The sequence below is a fragment of the Dryobates pubescens genome, chromosome 10 (genome assembly GCF_014839835.1).
Source record: "Dryobates pubescens isolate bDryPub1 chromosome 10, bDryPub1.pri, whole genome shotgun sequence".
Lineage (NCBI taxonomy): Eukaryota > Metazoa > Chordata > Aves > Piciformes > Picidae > Dryobates > Dryobates pubescens.
The window spans coordinates 7,361,214-7,384,166 of NC_071621.1; the positions used below are offsets into that span (position 1 = coordinate 7,361,214).

The following is a 22,953-nucleotide window of genomic DNA, read 5'->3' on the forward strand; positions in this document are numbered from 1 at the left end:
TGAACATGACTGATAATCTTATAACTTGCTTTCTGTTTGCTGGGATTTTATCATAAGAATTAGTAACTTTAATGAAAGCAGAACTGCCATGACACTAAGTTATAAACAATGATACTAACAGAAGCTTACACAATAATTTCTCGTCATGTACTTTTTACTTTTCTGGGGAGAAAAACCCAACTACACAATGAAACACCTCAAAAGTATTCAGAAATAGCCATGATGACTTACATTTATTATGTTTTAATTAAAAGTAATGTTAAAGACATTGCAGAAATGAAGAAAGCCAGCTGGTTGAAAAAGATAAGAAAAGAAATAATCCGTAATTAAAAGAGTCAGACCCAGGCTATATTTTCACAGTATAAGAATAAACACAAATAATCATCTGAACTACAATGCAAAATTAAAATTATTTTTCTCCATCTCAAGCTCAAGCACTGCCAGGGCTCTGAAGTTCTGATGAAGCAGATCTGGAACCAAGCTGCACAACCTTCAACCGCAGATAAACTCGATCTTGAACTAAACCGAAGACAAACTGGTTTAGCTCCCTGACAAACAGCACGCACGCTCCCTCAAGCAGAACAGCTCCGGCGGAACCAGCGTACCGTAACTTGCCAATTCTGCCCACCTACAGAACCTAACATATATCCAGGCTGTTAAGTTTTAATCTCGGCCTCCGGAGCCCAAACCACAGCAAGTTTTCCACTACAGAGAAACCAACACAGCAAAGGTCTCCTCGGGATTCTGCAGCCAGGTCCAAAGCTCGGAGCCGTGGCAGCCACGCAACCACCGACACCCACCCGGAGGAAGCACGGTTTGCCCCGGCCTCCTCTTTCCTCACCCACAACGCCGAAGGCCGAGAACCTTGCGCGGCTCAGGGGGAGGAAGCCGAGGCGGGGAGGAAGGCACCCCGGAACCGGCGGTCCCGAGGCGGCATGGGGAACAGCCTAGGCCTGAGGGGCGGCGAGGCCGGCCCAGAGCCGGAATCGGGACCACGGAGCCCTCGCTTCGCCAGAGCGCTCGGCAACCACAAGCGGGGGCGGGGACTCTCCTCATGCCCCGAGGCAGCAGCCCCTCCGCCCCCAGGCAGCAGCCCCTCCGCCCCCAGCGTCCCTAACCACCGCCTCTCCGCCTCACCCCGCCTTCCGAGGGGCTGGTCAGACCCGCCACCGCCCCCACCATCAGCCAGCCTGTGACCAGCCGAACCACTTCTCCGCGACGAATCCGCCCACCTCTTCGCTGTTACCTGCGGTCACCGCCCCTCACATCCCCACCGGGAGAGGCCCCGGGGCCACCGCAGCGCACGAACAAAGAGGAGGAGAGGGGGCAGGGGGAGGCCGGAGCGGGCAGTGGGAGGAGCTGGTGGCCGCGCACTCCACCGCCATGAGGGGAGGGGGAAGACCGGCAGCGGGGCGCGGCGTGAACGATGGCGGAAGACTAGGGCAGACGGCGCCCCGAGCCCGACCCCCTCCCCCCGCTGATTCCGGCAGCGCCCGCCGGAAGGGGTGGGGCCCAGCCCAGAGCGAGGCAGTGGGTCACGTGTCCTCTCCCACCGTCTGCCTGCCTGTCGGGCGGGGGCCGCTCCGGGCTTGTCGCTGCTGCGAACGGCCGGCGGCTGCTTCCCCACAGCGGCCCGCCTCGCTCCGCCCCGCCGCGCCGCGCCGCGCCGCTCTTCCCGGAACGGGGTAAAACTCTTTGTGGAAAGAGCGACCCAGCGTCAGCCGAGTTACACCCCTGGCCTTCCCCTCAGAAACCACGTTATCCAGCTTTTAGGCTCTCACAAGAAAGAAATAGTGACACATGCAGTAAGGACATGAGACATTTTGCAAGACGGTTTACTAATCTGTTTAATTCAGGTCCCATGCTTAGTGCCTGCTTCACAACCAAAAATGCTTTCATACGATGGACAATGGAGACGTACATTTAGACAAATACTTCACTCCTGCTTATAGTGAAGAGTCTTTGAAAGAATGGTAACAAGCTTTCAGACTCGGATCAGCTATCGCGGGTGCTTGTGCAAGGCTGTGTCTTTTTTCCAGGGCGTGGTATCTGCTGTATGTATAGACATCCCACAGGGTTTAAAAGGACAAAGAGCAAAATTGCCACCCATACGACCTCAAGAAACAGTACCAAGTTAGCTGGTGGTGTAGCTGTGTTGCATTATCCAAATGACTCTTGTGGAGTAACTTCCATCTGTGTCCACACAGTGATGGAGTGACAGAGCCACCAGCTGTCTAGAGCTGCTCTGTGGTACATGGTCCCTGGTTAGAGTAGTACCAGCTGGCAGAGATTGTAAATCCAGTGAGGTCTGCACCTGGCAGAGAAAATTGATGACAGAATCAGGCACCTGTAACAGGCCCTCTTTCACAAGAAGAGAACAGAATTTTCCTGCTAACAACATGTTCTCAAAATACACTCATCCTATTCACTCAAAAATTAGAGATGCTGCATGTAGAAGGAAAAGCTATTCTAGTTTTCTGGTCTACATTCATGCATTACATACATACAGCACCTTTAAAAATAAAATTGCAATGACATACCTGTTAAAAAAGCCATGCCAATCCACTGCATACAAGCAAATTCCTTAGTTTCAATCTTGACCAGCAATAATACTGCTGCATCCCGTAAAACACAAGTGCAAAGACTGAAACTGCAGTTAAACATACCTTCCACCATTAAACAAATGATAAAACTCAAATCAAACAAAAATCTCCCAAACCAAACCAGCACCCCAAAGGCAACATCCCCACTTTGTCCCCCTGCCCCCTGACAATGCCTGAAAGTAATTTATTTGCCATTACCTGATAAAATGAGCTAGGAATTTCAGATGATGGGTTAGATGGGCAGCCACTGCAATTTTCCATGTCATTCTTGCAGCAGGAAGCTCTTGTGACAGTAGATTAGACTGGTGACGCAGACTTCCTTTACAGATATTGCTGCTTGATGCACCCCCAACTGTGAAGTATTAGGTCTTGAAACAAAGTCTCTAGCAAGTAGCCAATATGCAGCAATGCATGAACACAGCACGTGATAATCCTTAAAACCCAGTTTGAAATGACTCAGCCCCCAGCAAGCATTTTTCGCAGAGGTGTGTTCATTTTACCTGAGAGCAAACTTCAGCACAATGAAGGCATTAAGATTACAGACTGCTGGTAGACACCACTGAACAACTGAGCCCTCTGCGTGGCAGCTGATCTGTACCCATGAAAGACTGCTATGCAGTAAAAGTAAGGCTGTTACTTTATGAAAGAATAATGGAAATAGTTTGGGTTTATAAACTGGAATTAGGCTGTACAGCAGCTAGACGTGTGGGAAACAGATTTTTCCCCTCCAGTGTGATAAAAAGGTCACAAAACAAGCATTGAGCTAGAAATAAATCATTTATTTTAAAACAATACAGGTTAATAAATAGATTAGTTATCAGAAAACTTAATAAATAGCCTTTTATAATTTACACAAGGCAAATACAACATGCCTATAACTATTATTTAAAAAGCAAAAAGAGTAAGCTTGACTAGTAAGCCATTAACAAATCTATATATACATTATTTGGAAGCTAATAAAATAAACCATTTTTATGTAACCTGTGGTAATTATATTGCAATAGCATTGAAGCAACCAAACCCGACACTGTATGTTTGTTGCCATCCACCTTTTCCCTATATCCCACTAGAAGCATTTTTTATATTCCAGGGAAAGAAAAAAATAAAAAGTTAACATTAAATTAAAATTTTGAAAAAGAGAAAGTTCCACAGCTGAAGAAGGATTTCACTTCAAAATAACCCTTTTGTGTAATATTTTCCACTCTGTAGAGCAATTGTCTTTAGGGAACCGGGGGAGGGGGCAACCTAACCAAAAAACCCAACAACAATAAACCCCCTAAATTTAGTTGCAGCTTTTAAAAGATTTCTTAATCCATAACATTTCAACACTGCTGTCTGAAACACTTGGGCAGTAGTAATAATAGCCGTTGACATCATTGGTGCCTAACACGGTACACACTAAACTGTGCATCACTTAAGTCCATATTCAGTAGCACCAAAGAGATATTACAAAGACTAACCTCTGTAAAGATAACAGGTAATAGATAAACATTTGATAACATTTAACAGTAAAAATTCAGCAGTTACACCATCTCAAGACAACTGAGGAAGATCTGTAGAACTCCTGATGTTTTGTATTTTATGAAACAAGAAGGTAAGAGGGGTACAACATGCATACAAATGCCCATTTAAATCACTTCATGTTTATTAACCCCAAATCTTTCTTCAAATACAAACCCTCAATTTTTAAAATAAAATCTGAACCTCAGTTTCTATTCGACATATTAATTCAGTGTTTTCACTTTTCAGTGCTAGTTACTTCAGAAAAAAATACATATATTCAATATAAACCAAGGTTATTAATAGGAAGCCTCACTTGTCAAACTGTGATATGACAGGTTATTAATGTTAATTGCAGCTCATTAATAAATAGGCTCTATTTACACATACAGAGTCCTGGAAAGTCAATACAGCAGATACTTGTTTAGGTATTCTTATTTTTTATGTTAAGTATTTAAGGTGTAACAAATATTTTTTTGGTTGTATCAAAAAGGCTTCTATTCTCCTACTGAACATTTGAGGGATTTTTGTGTTTGACACCTAATAAAGATCCTGACTGACACGTGTAAATCCTCCATACACTGAAGGGATAATGATCAAAGAGCTATCTTCAAGTGAGTACGGAGTACATGTGTTTGACAAGTATAACAGAAGCCAGGCAGAGTGAAATGCCTCTCGTGTGGATTTGAATTTAATTCAGATGCATTCCACTGCTGTAACAAGTCCACTTTTTGTATGCGTAACCTCTCCTACTCCAACTCAGGAGTCAGAACTGAAGTCATCTGTTTCATAGCTATCAACAGACATAATGCAAAGAGAACATAAAAAAAGGCAGGTCTGGGAGGGACCACAAAGCTCAGGAGACAACTATGCACATTTGCTCCCTGAGATGATGGAACTCAGATTTCTGTTTTATTCAAAGTGCTTACTTGTCAAAGGGGTGGAAAAAAAATAAATAGCAATGAGGGAGTGGCTAAACTTCAGCAGCGCCTCCTCTGAAATCAGAAAAGCAATGGGACTAAAAAAGGTAGGACACCTAGAATGAGGAGGGTGTGGGATGGAAGGGGGGAAGAATTATACCAACAGTGACAACAGAAAATGCTAATACATTTCTAAAGTTAGAACTGAAGCAGATTGAGGTACAGCAGAAGTCAAATAAACACTGCTACGTACGGAACAAAGTAGCAAAAATAACAGTTTCCATTATTTAGCATTCATGATGTAAAAGGCTGCAGATAAATGAATGCAAGGCCACAAGAATTTCTTTCACCTTGTGTGCTGGCTTTTGACATCTCTTTTTTTTAAAAAAAATAAGGTTAACTAGACATTTCTAGAAAGCTCATCACAGATGAGGAGTAGCTGGGGAGAAAAGAAGAAATCTATGCTGATGTTTATCAGCTGTAAGAATGGTTAGTGGATCACAGAATACGGCTGCTACTTTACTCTGCGTGGTGAGTGCTTATAAAGTAAACTTATGTGTGTATGGTGCAGAAAATGACAAGGTTTCAACAGGGCAGTCAAGTAATTTTGGATCTAATGTTTACTAATAATTTGCATACACCCTAATGTACTAGGATAGGCACTTTCTAAATAAATGGGAATGAATTTTAAAAACAAGTAAGAAACAAATATCACCAAAGGAGGACTAAGATGAGACTGCAATAATTTCCATTCTGACCTAAAGATTTTCACACAAGTCTTCAGAGATTAAAGGCTAGTACAAAACTAACACACGATTCATGAACTTTGGATCTGAATTTGGAAAAGACAACTTGACTGCTTCAGAAAACACCTCACATTGTTTTAAGAAGCAGGTCACTACAGGTCTCATAACCTGTAGACAATTCCAATTTCAACCAGAAAGAAAGTTAATGTGTGTTTGCTGAGAACCAAGATAGTAGTTTCTAATCAATAATAGACAGAGGTTAGTTTTAATCAACTTTCATAGTCCTACTCCATTCACCTACAATTCTCAAACTTTCTAGAAACCATATACAGTATTTGAGAAACCATGAAGTCTTCTCTTCTAGCACTATTGTATTTCACCCTGTTTCCATGCTGGCCAATAACAACATACATTTCTGCCAACTCAGAGTCATCCCCCAACTGTTTGGAATTATAAAACAAGCTTCCAAATAACATATTAGGGCTCCTATTCCCTCAAGATAGTCCCTTCGGTATATTAAATCTTTAGAATTCACTGTTTGTGATTATTGCTGCCATTCTTCTGAAATGAAAACGGAGGCTAAGTTTTAAGGTAATCCTGGTCAACACAAAAACATCACGAGAGTGCGTGTATTACTCCCCATTAATCAACGTCCACATTCCTGTCAAGACAGCCACAAAGCTACATGCATGATTACTTGATAAAGTGTCACAAACTTTTTCAAATGCGGTTTCATAATCATATTAGCACATTGTGTTTGTTTAAAGAGATGTCTGAAGCTAGAGATGTTGAATTCCACTCTACCCTTCCATTTTTGCCCTTTAATGGAAACCAACATTCACTACTTTTCAAGCTTTCCTTAGAAATTATTGATTAGTAATGTTTTAACTGCCAAATATAAGTGGAAACGAAAATTAACTGTTTCTTTCTCTGACATATCAATATTCTCTCAATGGTTTAAACTGAACAGTTCAGAACCATTCCAATCATAGCTTAGGCTATCTGTACTACTTGTCAAAATATTGTGGCTGAATGCATATCCCTCTTGCTTATCTGAAATTCATCTCTGAGTGCCTATGCTTTTTCAGTCCTTAACCTCCTTTTCCCACACTACAAGAAGATCAGACCACCTTTTTTTGAGCTATAAGAAATCTCCTCTCTTCTCTCAAATTTATTTTCTGTGGTCCCTGCTTATTAAATACTTCACAAAATGGTTTCCTCTATTTAGTCAATTAAGTAAAATAAAGGTACGCTGGACTGCTTTAAACGGTCCTCGCATAAGTTACCTCTTCCCATCAGAGCTATGGGCTTTACAGAAGCTGTCAAGGCATCTAGGGGCTTCAGTTCAGGCTTGTAAATTCTTCCAGAAATGTGTGGCTCCTTCTGGACACTTTATGTGTTTAGAAGTTGAATACAGTCCAGTATTATAGACAGTGAAATTAAATTAAACCGGTATAGGCTATCTGAAACAAATACATTCACATTTATGCAGTATTTTTTGATTACAAAGGCACTGAGATAGTTCTGAGCTGCTTACAAATAAGCCACCATATAGGCAATGAGTCTGAGCATCATTTCCACATCCTTCAGTCCTTCTGTCGGCTTCCAATTAAAACTTCTCAGATGAATGAAGTAATGCACGTGAGTTACAAAGAAAAATGCATATCTGGACACTACCACCAGCTGAAAAGTAATTAGTGAAAGATTTTTAGGGATCCCACTGCTCTGTATAAAGAATTCAATTTAAAACTCTCCAGTGTCTTCACTGCATGGCAGACAAACTTGCTGAGACAGTGACTAAAAGGACAAACCTGGTTCAACCAACATTTGTCTCAGAACTCACAGCCTTGACAGTGAACACATTGTTATATTGAGATTAATTAATTGTTTTGCTTCCCCCCTCCCTCCCCCCCCATATTTTAAGGTATACATCACTCATAAAAGGTGTCAGATTGAGTGCACTAGAAACTGATGTTCTCTGCCAATAAAAACAGTACCTCAGAAGCCACAATACAAGCTTTCACACAGGTCTATCAGAATATCCTCATATCTTTTCTGACAGATTACCTATTAAAGTAAGGAAACACATCAGTGGCTATGCTAACTCAATCAGTGGTTCCAATTAAGGTCAATTATTGTGTTGACTGGGGTACACGGACAACTGCTCCTTTGAAACTGGATGGAGGCCTCCAATGCATTTCACATAGGCCACCAAATAGTCAGAGAGTAACAACCAACCTGAATCATAATTGAGTCAGTGACCTAAAAATGAAAGGCTCTGCATCCTTCCCTGAGCCATCCAGTTTCCCCTCAAAAAATATTTTAATCTGTCTTCATGTTAGGTTTATTTAAGTCCCCAATATTGAAGTTGAATTCCTTGAAGACTTGTATAAGAACAATTCCAATAGATACTGTGGTGAATCCACAAGCCATTCCCAAGAAATCTACCACTCCTACATTACTCCATTCCCTGAAAAGGATGGCTGAAGCCAGCAGGACTAGGGTGGTAAACACAACATAGTAGATGGCACCAAACACAGAGGAGTCGAAACATTCCAGTGCCTTATTGATGTATCTGAACTGAATTATAATGCTACATCCTAATACTGCCAGAAGTACTAGACAGAGGTACAGAGCCCTTTGACTCGATGGGTTATTGTGAAAGATATCCTGAGCAGCCAACCCAATGCCTTTTGTGCTGGGAACAGTGAAACTGCCCAACAGAGAGCAAATACTGATGTAAACCATGATGTTAGTAGGTCCATGAGCTGGAGCTATCCAGAAGATAAGCAGGAGAAGCATTAGCAGCACTATGCAGAGATAACCCACGAAAACTGGAAAACAAAAAGAAACAAGACAACAGCGAGGTGAGAACTCTTCATCTTCTGAAGACTTGAGCAGACAAATCATGTCATACCTGGTATACATGAGGATTAAGATTTCTATTGAATACAGATCTAAATCACGGAGCTTTTAGAGATGTAGGCATCTGCAACTGATGATGCTGTCATATTCTTTGAGTAAAACAAGCCATCCGGCAGTAAAATATACACTATTGCACACTTGAACTGGATTTAAAATGTCTGTTTTCAGATTTTCTCTTGCATCAGCATTCTATTCCTTAAAGTCCTCTGTGACAGACAGCAGTGATGCCACCTCATTCATAACCAGTTCAACAAAGCATAGAGGTTCTAAGCAAAGAGCTTAAACAGAGTTAGATCCCTTTAAGGTGAGTAGAGAGAGTTGGACAAACTGGAAGGCAATATAATTTACATTATAGCATCAGTACACATTTTAGACTGTTGAAAAACATTTAATGCTTTACAGTTTTAAAGAAATATATTTCCAATTCGTTTTTGTCATATTGAAATGGTACATTTCGACCAGGGTGTTTGTTTTCTTTTCTTTGCAGATTTTTTTGGATAGCTGATGTTACTCAGTTTGAGTTTCTCTCACCTAAAGCACTTAAAAGAAAGTAACAATAGTTGGCAGTTGAGCTCTTATGAAAGAAAAATAAAAGTGGGTTTGGCACTTATTAGCACTAGTATGTCTCATCCAGCAGCTAGTGCAGCTTCACATTCTCTGTAAGAAAGAACAGGCATTTCATCATATGTCTCAAGACAGTATTTCTACACATCTTTATTGTGCAAAGATATCTGCTTGGAACATGACTGGGTGTTGAGTACAAAAAAAAAAAAAAAACATAGCATTAAAGAACAGAAGACAGATTGATTTATTTTTTAAATTTACATGTGTATTTGGTTTGTATGGCAAGGTTTTGGTAGCAGAGGTGGGCCTATAGAGCTGGCTTCTGTGAGAAGCTGCTATGAGATTGAACACATCCAAGTGCCGGGCTCTGCACATTGGCCACAACAACCCCATGCAGAGCTACAGGCTGGGGTCAGAGTGGCTGGAGAGCAGTCAGGCAGAGAGGGACCTGGGGGTGCTGGTTGACAGTAGACTGAACATGAGCCTGCAATGTGCCCAGGCAGCTAAGAGGGCCAATGGCATCCTGGCCTGCATCAGGAACAGTGTGGCCAGCAGGAGCAGGGAGGTCATTCTGCCCCTGTACACTGCACTGGTTAGGCCGCACCTCGAGTACTGTGTCCAGTTCTGGGCCCCTCAGTTTAGGAAGGAGGTTGACTTGCTGGAACGAGTCCAGAGAAGAGCAACAAAGTTGGTGAGGGGTTTGGAACACAAGCCCTATGAGGAGAGGCTGAGGGAGCTGGGGTTGCTTAACCTGGAGAAGAGGAGACTCAGGGATGACCTTATTACGCTCTACAACTACCTGAAGGGAGGTTGCAGACAGACGGATGTTGGTCTCTTCTCCCAGGCAGCCAGTACCAGAACAAGAGGACACAGTCTCAGGCTGTGCCAGGGGAGGTTTAGGTTGGATGTTAGGAAAAAGTTCTATACAGGAAGAGTGATTGCCAATTGGAATGGGCTGCCTGGGGAGGTGGTGGAGTCGCCATCACTGGAGGTGTTCAGGAGAAGACTTGATGGGGTGCTTGGTGCCGTGGGTTAGTTGCTTGGGCGGTGTTGGATTGGTTGATGGGTTGGACGTGATGATCTTGAAGGTCTCTTCCAACCTGGTTTATTCTATGTATTCTATATTCTACGTATTCTTATGTCAGAGAGAGCCAACATCAGCCAGCTCCAAGACAGACCCACTGTTGGCCAGAGCCAAGCCCACCAGTGACAGCAGTAACTTTCTGTGATAACACATTTAAGAAGGGGAAGTAAAAAAACCAACACCCTAACACCTGTACAACAGCAACTTCAGCCAGAAAAACAATAAGAACATGTGAGAGAAACACCTCTGAGGACACCAAAGCTAGTGAAAAAGGAAGGGAAAGAGGTGCTGCAGGCCTCAGAGCAAAGATTTCCCTTCAGGCCACAGTAGAACCATGGTGAGGCAGGCTGTCATCCTGCAGATTCCCACCTACAGCCTGTGGAGGACCCCAGGCCAGAGCAGGTGGATTCCCAAAGGAGGCTGGGACCCCATGGAAAACCTGTGCTGAAGCAGGCTCCTGGCAGCACCTGTGATCCCATGGACAGAGAAGATCATGCTGGAGCAGGTTTTCTGGCAGGACTGGTGACCCTATAGAGGACCCGTGCTGGAGCAGTTCATTTCTAAAGGACTGCAGCCTGTGAAAGGGCCTAACATGGAAGCAGTTCACAAAGAACAGCGATCAGTGGGAAGGACTCACACTGAGGAAGTTTGTGGAGATCTGTCTCTCACAGGAGGGACCCCACACTGGATCAGAGGAAGAGTGTGAGGAGTCCTCTCCTCAGGAGAAAAGAAGAGGCAGAGACAATGTGTGATGAACTGACCATAACCTCCATTTCCCATCACCCTGTACTGCTTCAGGATAGAAGGCAGAGAATCTAGGAGCAAAGTTAAACCCAGGAAGTAGGGAGACATTGGGGCAAGGTGCTTTATTTCTCATTATCCTACTCTTTATTATACTCTTCTCATTATCCTACTATTGCCAATTTAATTGGCAATAAATTAAACTAATTTTCCCAAGTCAAATCTGCTTTGCCCATGATGGTAATTGCTGAGTGATCTCTCCCTCTCCTTATCTTGACCAACAAGCTTGTTGTTGTATTTTCTCTCCCCTGTCCAGTTGTGAGGGGGAGTGATAGGGTGGCTTTGGTGGACACCTGGCATACAGCCAGGCCAACGCACCACAGCACAAAATAACTTAAGCTGAGATCCCAAAATCACATCATTCATGTCTAAGTAGCAAAATACACTTTTCATAATTTCAGAAAATTACAAAATCAGATGGCCATTATGCTGAGCTTGCTGTGCAGGATAAGGTTTTAAAAAGTGTCCACATTTTCCTTTCTGCATATATATATATATCTCAATGAACCTGACAAACTTCAGTACAGCAAGGCACAGGTTTCCTACAGAAAAGCTGTAATTTTTTTTGTATGTGCCAAGTACTTTTTTGACATGCCTCCATCACGTTATGGTTTCTTCAGAAGTCAATTTTCCTACCTGGTGGAAGCGGTAAGCCTCTTCCTCCTGCACACTCTTGATCAATCTCACAAAATCATTATGAGTTAATAAAAGAACAAAGTACCTGGATTTGTAAGCTTCTCTTCAAGCTCAGCCTGAGTCGTTACACTCTCGGACTTTGGGGAATGGATAATGAGAACAACAGACCCAGCGCAGCTCAGCAAACATCCCAGCTTGCCAAGAATGTTCAGTTTTTCCTTCAGTAAGTAAGAAGCTAAAATGGACCTTTCACAAAGAGGAAGAGAATTAAGAGTTTGAATACATCCTGTTAATAATGCTCTAATAGCAATGTGACACATCAATTTCCCTCTTAAAGGAACAGTATGAAGTGTTGGTGGATCCTCGACCAAATGTTGGTGGACCCTCAAATGCATTTCTAACTTAAGAAAAATCCATCCAATCTCAGTCCTATTATATCTTTGATGTCTCATCTCAGGGCAAAAAGGCCAAAGCCAACCAAAAAAAGAAACACCCAACCAAAAAACCCCCCAAAACCCCCAAAAAACCCAATTTGCAATCCCTGCACTAAAACAACATCACAGCACCTCCTCCAAACACACCAAATGTTCAAACCAGGCATCTGGCACCTGAGGCAGATATCCACCCATTAACAGTTCGGTGAGCTGTCACCAAGCCACATTTTATAGGTGCCACACAGTCATGAGATAGAAGTGACCTTTGGTTACAAAGATTGCAGGGCTCAGCTCAGACACATAGCTGATCACAATACATACAATTGTGCAGTTCAGGATAAATAATAGGTGGCAAGTAGAATATCATCAGTGTGCTTCAGAGCATATAAAACTACAGGTGGCCACGTGGCCCACACAAAGCAATCTATACTCTGAAAAAGATGACCAGTGCAGTCAGATACACAGTTCAGTAGGTAACAGTAAGCAATAGAAAAATCTTGAGGCAATGCACAGCTTTGTTTTAAAAAATTGTACTTTTTACTACAGTGGTTCCACAACTGTAGCAAAATATGTTCACTGTAGCAAAAATACTGTTCACAAAATATGTAGTTGCACATTAAACTGCTTTTAGGAACGTGCACTGGTATTTTTGTCTGTTGACCACCTTCCTTGCCCCCAAAACATAACGTTCAAGAAACTGGGGGCATGCATATGCAAAGGACACCCTTGCTTCAGGAAAGAGGTCAAACCCAACTAAATGCAAATCAGCATCAGTAACATGTAGGCTGTGGATAGCAAAGGAGAAAAAGAATGTGAGACAAAAGGGAAAAATCTACATAGTAAAGGAACTGTGAATAAAAGAATAGGCTGAAGAATCTAGAATAACCAGAGGGAAGAGCAAAAAACCCCAAACCAAAGCAAATTTGTCTGCTCCAGATCATAATGACAGTTAAAGGACAAGATACTCAGCAACCCCTTATTTGCCATCACCTTCCCCCTATCCCTGCTCCTGTCCTTTTGCTAGGGGAAAATTTAGAATAGGGGACATTATAACACATCAACAATTGTAAGTCTGACATCTTCTCAGTGGAACCCCAGTGATCACTGAGTCTATCTGACGTTTTACTAAATAGTAACAACATTCAGATAAGAACAAAAAAAAGCAAACTCTTACCCAAATGGAACGCCAAGAGCTCCCAAAGGTGTCACTAGCACAGTTGGAACTGCAGTGTAGGCCAAGAAATTCCCTATTTGACCCAAAGCCACTGTCAAGAGAACCAGAAATAAGCCTTTAAATCCCTTTGTAAAAAGAAACAATGACAACTTACCCAATACTGTTTGGGAAAGAAGACTGACCTAACTGGAAAACAGATGTTACAAATTTGCTTAGCTCTGTCACTTTTGCACTTAAAAAAAAAAAAGGCTGGAATTTTGCCATATTTTAAAAGTAGTTTTTAAGCTAGGATTTCTATTTGCCACACAAGAAGATCCCAGACGGCACGGTAAATAATTTAACTTGAAACTTCTCTTAGGTAAATATAAGTAAGTCTATGAAACACTCATGGATTACTCTCAAATATCTCAGTATTACACTCAAACATTTATTTGAGGAGGGCTAAAATAAATGTAACTCCTGATTTTAGCTTTAGAACATGTATGTACATAACATGAATGCACCTGGCTATAGTTCCAAACAGCAATGTTACTTTTCTTTTTGAGAAAACAAGGACAGTACAGAAGAAAGAAATCTAATCATGAAATATTAAGCATGTACATAAGGGCTCTTCAGTATACAGTAGACTACATCAAATTCTCACAGCACAATATTCAACATCAAAAGTAATTCCTGGCCACTGTAAAAAGAGCAGATCCCTGACAAGTCACAATAATTAGCCTCACAAGCTTTTATTTTTGTTTCCCCCAATAAGGGCAAATTTCAAGCTGTCCCACGCTATTGCACACCACAGCTGTAATAAACAGTTCAGGTATTCAAGTTTTCAGTTCAAAAAGAAAAGCTGGATGGTTGTGCAAGCTCATAATAGGCAACATGACGCTTGCATAGTTACAAGGTCTGTAGTAACTGGCAAGAACCTCGAGATTGAACATCAGTTAAACAGAGCTCAAGTTTCCAGTTGATGTTAAGAGGTATTATCAGCATTTAAAAACATTTAAAGAATTCAAGCTGTCTTTATGCTCAGGTGGCCATTGCCCTTGCCTCTCAAATATCATTACCATCATCCTGTTCTTTACACCTGCAAGGCATGGTGCAAACAATTAATTTACCAAATTAGCTCACATTATCAGTAGAGCTGAAGACCTGTGTAGCCTACAGGAAACATGGAGACGAAAAACAAGCTTACAAAACTGCAGAGTGGGGTAAAATTATACTAATTCAATTGACTGGGGCTTTCTCTACATGCAGGGGTGAGCCAGAGAAGTTAATGAGCAGTATTTCTAAAGCACAGTCAGTGATGGTCTCCCTGCCCCTGGGAACAAAGTAACTCAGCTATCAGACCCAGGCTTGTTTTTCAGCAGATGCAGGTGGCAATTTTGGCACTATCTTGAGGGCGCCTGAAGGTACCGGGGCTTATCTTGCATGGAGGACTGGGTACAGCTGGCACACTGTGTTTCTGCAAATGGCTCTGCCAAAAGGTTACTTTTTTTTGGAGGTCAGGTGCCTTAATTTTCTGTTGGAAGAACCGTAACAGATGGCACCGACACTGATCCATAAACTAGGTCTCTGGAGCGTCAAACTGCACATATTTTAAGGCAACTGAAATTACCAGAGGTTTTCAGTGTTACCACAGAGCAATAGTAACAGTCTGTTACCACCACGAACAACAGACCAGGACTAACTAAAGCAAATTCAAGTAAGAATTTCAGTAACTGTTACCATCTACCCGATGATGAGGACCTTTGTGCCAACCTTTGCAGTTCATGTGTCCTTGCACCCCAGAAGGCAAACAGTATCCTGAGCTGCATCCAAGGAACTGTGACCAGCAGGATGAGGGAAGTGATTTTCCACCTTTACTCTGTTTTCCTGAGACTCCATCTGGAGCACTGCATCCAGTTCTGGTGCCCCAGCAGAAGGAGGACATCAAACAGCTGGAATGGGTCCAGAGGGGTGCCATGAAGATGATCAGAGGGCTGGAGCACCCTGTCCTATGGGGACAGGCTGAGAAGGTTGGGGCTGCTTATCCTGGAAAAGTGAAGTGTCCAGAAAGACCATACAGCAGCCTTCCAGTACCTGAAGGGGGCCTACATGAAAGCTGGGGAGGAACTTTTTACAAGGGCTTGTTTTGACAGCACAAGAGAGAATGGACTGAAGCTTGAGGAAGGTAGATTTAGACTGCATATTAGAAAGTAGTTCCTTAGAGTAAGGTTGGTAAGACACTGGAACAGGTTGCCTAGGGAGGTTGTGCATGCCCCCATCCCTGGAGATGTTTAAGGCCAGGTTGGACAAGGCCTTGAGCAATCTGTTTTAGTTGTGTACAAGGTGTTCCTGCCCATGGTGGGGGGATTGAACTAGATGATCTTCAAGGTCCCATCCAACCGAAACCATTATATGATGCTAGGATTCCTCTCTGGATAGATCAATGGTCTGAATCAAAATATGGCTTCAGTTCTTGAAAGTACAGCAAACTGGCTCAAGGAGTACAATATCCCCAAAGTTATATAGCAAAAGATGTCTCCTCTGTGTATGTCAGGGTGGTTATTTCAGTCTACCTCCAGCCTGCTGCCATGGACTGAAAGTCTATGCTAGCATGCATTAGGCATATTCCTAGAGTACATCTTCCAGCCATCTTAAAGGACCTCCAACACTGCTCCATAACACGAAATAAAGCCCAATCTGTGCAGATGTGCATTCCCCATCAGCAATAAAACACTAACATAGATGTGTCTATACAGCTACCAAAACCTGCACTGAAACTAATTAATTAGTCAATTAATTAGTTTAATGCTAATTGAAATACCTGTACACATGCTGAAATCACTCTTTTGACTACAGTGTAAGAAAAAGTCCCTTAGTAGAATCTGTAGCCCTTCCTTTGCAGTCTTCAGTAATCCACTGGATCCCAAGGCCCCAAAATGGTTAGGCAGTGTTATGCTGAGTCAGCATTCCAACACAGAAATGCTTGTTCACCATCTGAACAAATATTATGAAAAGAAGTTGATAGAGTTTATGTGGGTTTTGTTAGTCATCCAAACTCCAAATTCCCTGCTTGAGAAAATGATGTCAGCTGTCATAATTTTGTCCTGCTAACTGCTAATTCCCCAAACACCTTCTTTCTCTGCACCCATAGGGTGCTTACCTGCAATTCTTCCCTTGGTTCCTTTGGAAATTTACTCAGGCTTTGTTTTGAAATACCTGCACCTAGCTACTGGACACAAGCCAACAGATTGCATTTGCCTTCATTCAATTCTGTCAGCTCTTTTAAGCATGAAATACATTTTCTCCTATAATAAAACCTTGCTTATTCTAACTCTGTCTGCTCGGAGATCAAGACAGGAACCTCACGAGTGACAAACAGCAGTAATTATTGCACAGATTTATTGGTAGCTATGCAGTAGTGGACCTGGTAGAGGAAGAAGCTGACAAAGTACTAATAAAACTCAGGTGAAATTAGCTGAGGACTTTCCTCTGAAGATCTGCTGGGCTTCTACACTTGCTGTGAACTTTGGTCTTCAAGAGCTCTATCAGTTTCCATTCCTTTTGCACAGCTTGAAGATAACAAAAACAGAGACTTACCTTGTTGCCATGAAACAAGAGTCACAAATAGATGCATCTACTTCTCAGAAACAGCATCAGAACAATTCCAAATAATTTGCAAAAGGCTGGGTTTAAGGTCTAAAAGTGGGGTAAGATTTTCAGCTTGTGGATAGAACTAGGGCTGAACTGCAAAAGCAGAAAGCTAGCTGTTCCCCGTGCTCTGGATTCACATCAGAGAGCGAACTTAATCTGAGCAGAGTTTACAAAGATACCAAGAGTGAAATTACACTGATCTCATATCAGCACCACACAAGGCTTCACATTAATCTTGTAGATTAAAAGGCAAATTGAAATTCTAACTATCAAATTAGAAATAAAACCAGATTCTTTATTTTTCAGTGAAGACTGGCTAAGTGCATTCTGATCTGAAAAATTAATGTGTATTCAATGAGCTCTTTTGTGCAGAGCAACAATTTCTTATTCAGTGTTTGACTATTATTAAAAACTGAGTGGACCAGAGACGCAAGCCATGCAGTAACTGAGAGTCAGAGCAGTGTGAGGCTGCCAAGGGCTGCAAATACCAAACAGTTTGGAAATCTGGTCAGATGTCTGACTTGAGATTGTCTCAGCTCTGCCTTCTCAAACACCATCAGACTCACTAAGCAGAGTGAGAGTTTACTGAAGGTGGGATATTTCTGAGGGAAACAAATATCATAACAAGTGAGTATGAGATTTAAGATGTCTCATTTCACCATCTAACTACAACTTCTCCCTTCAAATCAAGCCTTTTAAAATACTTACTTGCAATAGTGCCAGACCACCATACTATATCTGTTAAGTATGAAGTACCTGGAAAAGGAAGTATAGGAAGACATATTAGAAAAACATGAAATTGCAATATTGGAACTACAAAATAGAATAATTTCTACAGTCTCAACTACTGAAGGATCTTAATCCTTTTCTTCAAGGCAACTGAGTAGGAAAAAAACTAGAGAGAAGGTGCTCAGATTCAGCCTAAGCGTCCCAATTGTACCTTCTTAAGACAACATATTAGAAGTTCTGGTTTCCAGTAAAGCACCCAACTGACACTCATGCAGTAGTACTTTAGAAGAGCATCCAGATGGTCTCCACATGCTTCTGAGGGTGCCATTTAAACACACACATTAGAACCACTACCAGGAGAATGGGAACCGTACAAAAAACCCCCCATTATTTAGATCAATTAGTTTGGTTATATAGCATCAGTGGAATTGTATGGAAGAAACTGTAGTAGAGAAATAATATTGGCATGCAGCTTTGGCAGCACCATCCTGCATTTGAGCATTGGAAAATGCAATGACTGAAGCCTCTGAATTCCTGACATACTGCCCCATTTCAGAGAGAGGAGTAAAAAAGCTGTGTTGTCCCCTTAGTGTCTCCTAAGCACGAAGACAAATATTTTCATCATCAAATTGTAGATTCTTGCCTTGTGATGTGCCAGAGGAGCCTGTGCGCCCTGATTTCTAATTTCTGCTTTTGCAGAACATCAAGGCTAATGACCACTCACTAAACTGAAACCTGGTCTCCACTGAGCATAACCCTGGCATCACGCTATGCCCTTACATTGTGTTCCTCTTCCTAGAAATCCAGCATTTATGCACTTACTTGGGAAGGTGCTCTCTCAAAAACTGCTGGAGCAGTAGCCAATAGTGCACCTACCCTGAAGTCCCAAATGGAGAAACACCACAGTAATCTATAACTCTGGAGATGTATGAAATATTAAGTGCTTGGAAATCACACTATATAACTGAAATGAAATATGACTAATGAAAATGGCCAGCTTTAGAGTGGGTGTAATTATTTTTTAGACTTTTGTTATTGCATAGAAAAACAAAAACACTGTTGGAGACACAAATGATACAAAATATTGACTCAAGTAAGATAACTTTGCAAAATATTTGTCATTCACTGCTGTTCCTAGCTAAGTAAGGATTACTAATTGCATTGGTACTCATTGATTCAACAGAGAAGACAGAAAAGACTTCATGTGCCTCCTTGTTGATAATACAATACCTACTGAAGACAATGGAAAAAAAGACATCTTCTGACACTTAGGCTCATAGCTCCAACTGCTACGTTCAAGGCAGAACCACACTGCTTCACAGCATTAAATAAGAGAGCAACCTAGAGTATTTGACTGGATGCCTTCACACTTAGCACAGCAGTAGGAAATACTATGAATTGCTCAGCAAGATACACAAATAAGCATTGGTAATAACTTCAAACAGGATGTTTTACAGCTGCCAGCACTGAGAAGGCAGGCACACACATATCACCCACTTACAACTGTTTAGCAACTCAACCCATTACAACACTTAACCCAGTGCTCCACTGAAAGCACTTCAGAAGTAAATTGACCAAACTATGTTGCAAAATGGAAACTTTCTTCAAAAGTAATTCCTTTTTCTTTAGTTTTCTCACTGTTTCCCTTACAAAAACCAACCAACCAAACAAACAAAAGTTTGTATTTGTGATGTGAATACAACCTCTCAGTGGACAATCCATTTTGGATTACAGCCATCTTGGAGGGTGTGGTGGGTTGACAATTCCCCCCCAACATTAAATTTACCAGTCCAGCTCAGTTGGAAGCAAATGGATCTGTATTTACAAGGAAAACTACAATCTACAACAAAATGCAATGAATTTGTACAAGATATACAGTGCTGACAATATTTACAATTAATAAACAACACAAGGACCCCCCTGGCCAAAGACCAGCGGAGCTGCAACAGCTTCTCCCTTCCCTGCCTCCTTCCCTACACCCCTGTACACAAAAGGGACAAGAGAAAATAGCAGAGAAGTTGCTAATACCAGTCACAACAAAGCAGTGCAGCCAAGGTCAGTAAAGCCAGGAGAAGTATCAGCAAGAGACAAAGAAGTGAAAAAAAGAAGGATTATTTAACAAACTAATTCTTGTGGTAGGTAATTCTCCAGTGGGATTGTTTAGAACTATCATTATTTTCCTTTTTACACCCAATAGGGATTTATCTACATTTTACCACTTTCTGTTCAAGATCTGTGGAAAATTTTAAAGGCATAGCCTAAAACTACCACAGAGGGAAAAGGAGGCTTGCAAGACAGTACTTTGTCTGAGGCTCTGAACTTTAAGGTCATTGCAGTAAAGGCAAAATAAACTTGTTAGATCAGGTTGCCAGTTGAAAGCCAACATACTTGCAAGCTTGATCTGCTCCACTGCATCTGCTCTGAACTCCTGCATGCAGCAGGCATTGGAAATCTCAAACACACATATATGTACGTGTATATTTGCATGAGCATGTGTGTACATGAATACAGAGAAAATACCTCTCACTGAAAAGCATTTTTCATAAGAAAGAGTTCTCAGAACCTATGGAAATATAGAATAGAATAGAATCAACCAGGTTGGAAGAGACCTTCAAGATCATCATGTCCAACCTATCATCCAACACCACCCAATCAACTAAACCATACAACCAAGCATCCTGTCAAGCCTCGCCCTGAACACCCCCAGCGATGGCGACCCCACCACCTCCTCAGGCAGCCCATTCCAGTGGGCAATCACTCTCTCTGTGTAAAACTTCCTCCTAACCTCCAGCCTAAACCTCCCCTGATGCAGCCTGAGACTGTGTCCTCTTGTTCTGGTACTGGCTGCCTGGGAGAAGAGACCAACCTCCGCCTCACTACAACCCCCCTTCAGGTAGTTGTAGAGAGCAATTAGGTCACCCCTGAGTCTCCTCTTCTCCAGACTAAGCAACCCCAGCTCCCTCAATCTCTCCTCATAGGGCTTGTGCTCCAAGCCCCTCACCAACCTTGTTGCCCTTCTCTGGACACGCTCCAGCAAGTCAACCTCCTTCCTAAACTGAGGGGCCCAGAACTGGACACAGTACTCGAGGTGCGGCCTAACCAGTGCAGTGTACAGGGGCAGAATGACCTCCCTGCTCCTGCTGGCCACACTGTTCCTGATGCAGGCCGGGATGCCATTGACCCTCCTGGCTGCCTGGGCACACTGCAGGCTCATGTTCAGCCTACCATCAACTAGCACCCCCAGGTCCCTTTTCACCTGACTGCTCTCCAGCCACTCTGACCCCAGCCTGTAGCTCTGCATGGGGTTGTTACACACAGCCACTGTCACCTACAAAAAAAAAAAAAAAGGGCTATGGACCACAGAAATACAATAAAAAGGTGTCATGCAATCTCTCTTTACAACTTTCCCCTCACATAAAAGTGTGATATTGAGAATAAATAAATATATTGCATTTGCCTATAGTCACAGCGTCAAGACACAACCATCAAATGCTATTCAGAGACTGCAAGCTTTGGGGAGCTCCAATTTCAGAATAAAATACACATCTTCATAGTCTCTGAATTCATAGCTTTGTCTTGGCTGAACTGTCCAGACAGAACAGTCAGTTCCTGAGTATGTTCACTTCAGAAAACAGTAAGGTATGGGATTTCAACGTGAAAAATGAATTATTTCAGCTTACTGGTGTGCCTTTCTTCTCTACAAACGGACACCACCACGTGACTCATGTAACTTGTTCTGTATATCCACGGAAGAGCTATAAACGAGTGACACTGTGTGCTGGTGCTGCTCATGGAAAGAAACTATTCGAGTCAAAGAAATTGGTAGAAGAGTCCCCCACGTACCTGAAATTGTGACAAGATAAACCTATGTATGCACATAGACGAGTCCCCAGTGCTGTATTACAGTTTGACAGAAGACCAGCGAGCTGGCCATGCATCGGGAAGCTGTTGCTGATGACTACGTTAATAGCGCTCTCCACCTGTCATCTCCTCGCAATTTATCGCATCCCTCACGACGCGCTCCAGCCATCGACCTCTGATGTCAAATTTGCTTACGGTGACAAACTGAGGTGGGCTCCCCCTGTCTACCTGCTTGGAAGGTATTCCCCACTCCAGGCGACACTGTGATCCCCTCCCCAGACCGAAGATCTGACACCAACTAGGGGTGCCTGTCCTCTACGTCCCGCAGGGCTGGACCCCAGGGCAGCTCCCCCCTCCCCACCATTCCCCGCCCGGGCCGGCCGCCGCAGCGCGGGGCAGCCGCGGCACTTCCGCGGGGGCGAAGAGGAGGGAGCGGCCCCGGGAGAGGCCAGGATGCTCTCGGGGCTGGGGGACCCGTCCCGCACGGTGCCAGGGATGATGCTCTGGAGACCTAAGAGGTTACTGGGGAAGGCGGTGGTGGTGGGGTCGGGGGAGAGGAGTTGGGGAAGAGGCTGGGAAGCGCCAGGATTTGTTTGCTACTCACACCCGCTGCCACCGCAGCACCGGGCCCCTACCTCGCCCGCGGGCCCGCACGATCCCCTTCTTCTGCAGGACGAAGGTGGAGCCGTTCACCAGGCTGGAGACCACGGCCACGCTCAAGCCCAGCGACACGGCGGCGGGGCCGGGGCTCTGTGCTGCCCCCTCGCCCGCTGCCGCACCGACCGCCATCCGCATCGCACCGCCGAAAGCTGCTGGCACGGCGGCTGCCCCGGGCCCAGCGCACCCGGCAGCAGCTCTGCGCCGGGACCCGCCCTGCGCTGCGCCGCGCTGCGCGACCCGCCCCACCGGGGGCGGCTCCGGGCGGGCACGGACGGCAGCCGCGGCTCCTGGTGCCCGTCCAGCGCGGAGACGGCAGCAGGATGACGTAATCGCAGTGGCATTTCACACACACACAGAGCCAACCGCCGGTTTAACGTCAAGGCTTTTATGTTAGCCTTCCCTGCGCTGGCACCGCGGGGGGCGAGGCGGCAGCGGGCAGAGCTGCAGTACCGGCCCCAGTGCTGCTGCCGGCGGCTTGCAGCATCTTGGGGCGTGGGTGGGAGTCCCTGGCGTGGGGAAATACGGAGGAGAAGCTGCGGTCCCTGTGGGAGGGGGAGCTGCGAGCATCTGCAGGCAGAGAGTGACGGCAGGACGTTCTGGCAGATGGGCCAGAGCAGGATTCAGCAGGACAAAGGGATGGGGCAGGACAGAGGGTTACGAGAAGATGCGCGGAGGGATGTGGTCTG

At 43.6% G+C, this 22,953-nt stretch overlaps 1 protein-coding gene across 2 annotated transcripts; it reads right to left on the minus strand.

The window, feature by feature from the left end:
- Positions 1–7,683: 7,683 nt before the first annotated feature.
- NIPA1 (NIPA magnesium transporter 1) lies at positions 7,684–22,496 on the minus strand. Of its 2 annotated transcripts, XM_054164593.1 has the most exons (6): positions 22,243–22,309; positions 17,726–17,773; positions 16,188–16,360; positions 13,388–13,478; positions 11,865–12,025; positions 7,684–8,603 (listed from the first exon to the last, which is right to left on the minus strand). In XM_054164593.1, the coding sequence occupies exons 3-6, from the start codon at positions 16,195–16,197 to the stop codon at positions 8,092–8,094; spliced, it is 774 nt and encodes a 257-aa protein (XP_054020568.1). In that variant the 5' UTR covers positions 16,198–16,360; positions 17,726–17,773; positions 22,243–22,309; the 3' UTR covers positions 7,684–8,091. The 2 variants fall into 2 exon arrangements, with proteins under 2 accessions (XP_054020568.1, XP_054020567.1); XM_054164592.1 differs by lacking the exon at positions 16,188–16,360 and having other exon boundaries at positions 22,243–22,496.
- Positions 22,497–22,953: the final 457 nt, after the last annotated feature.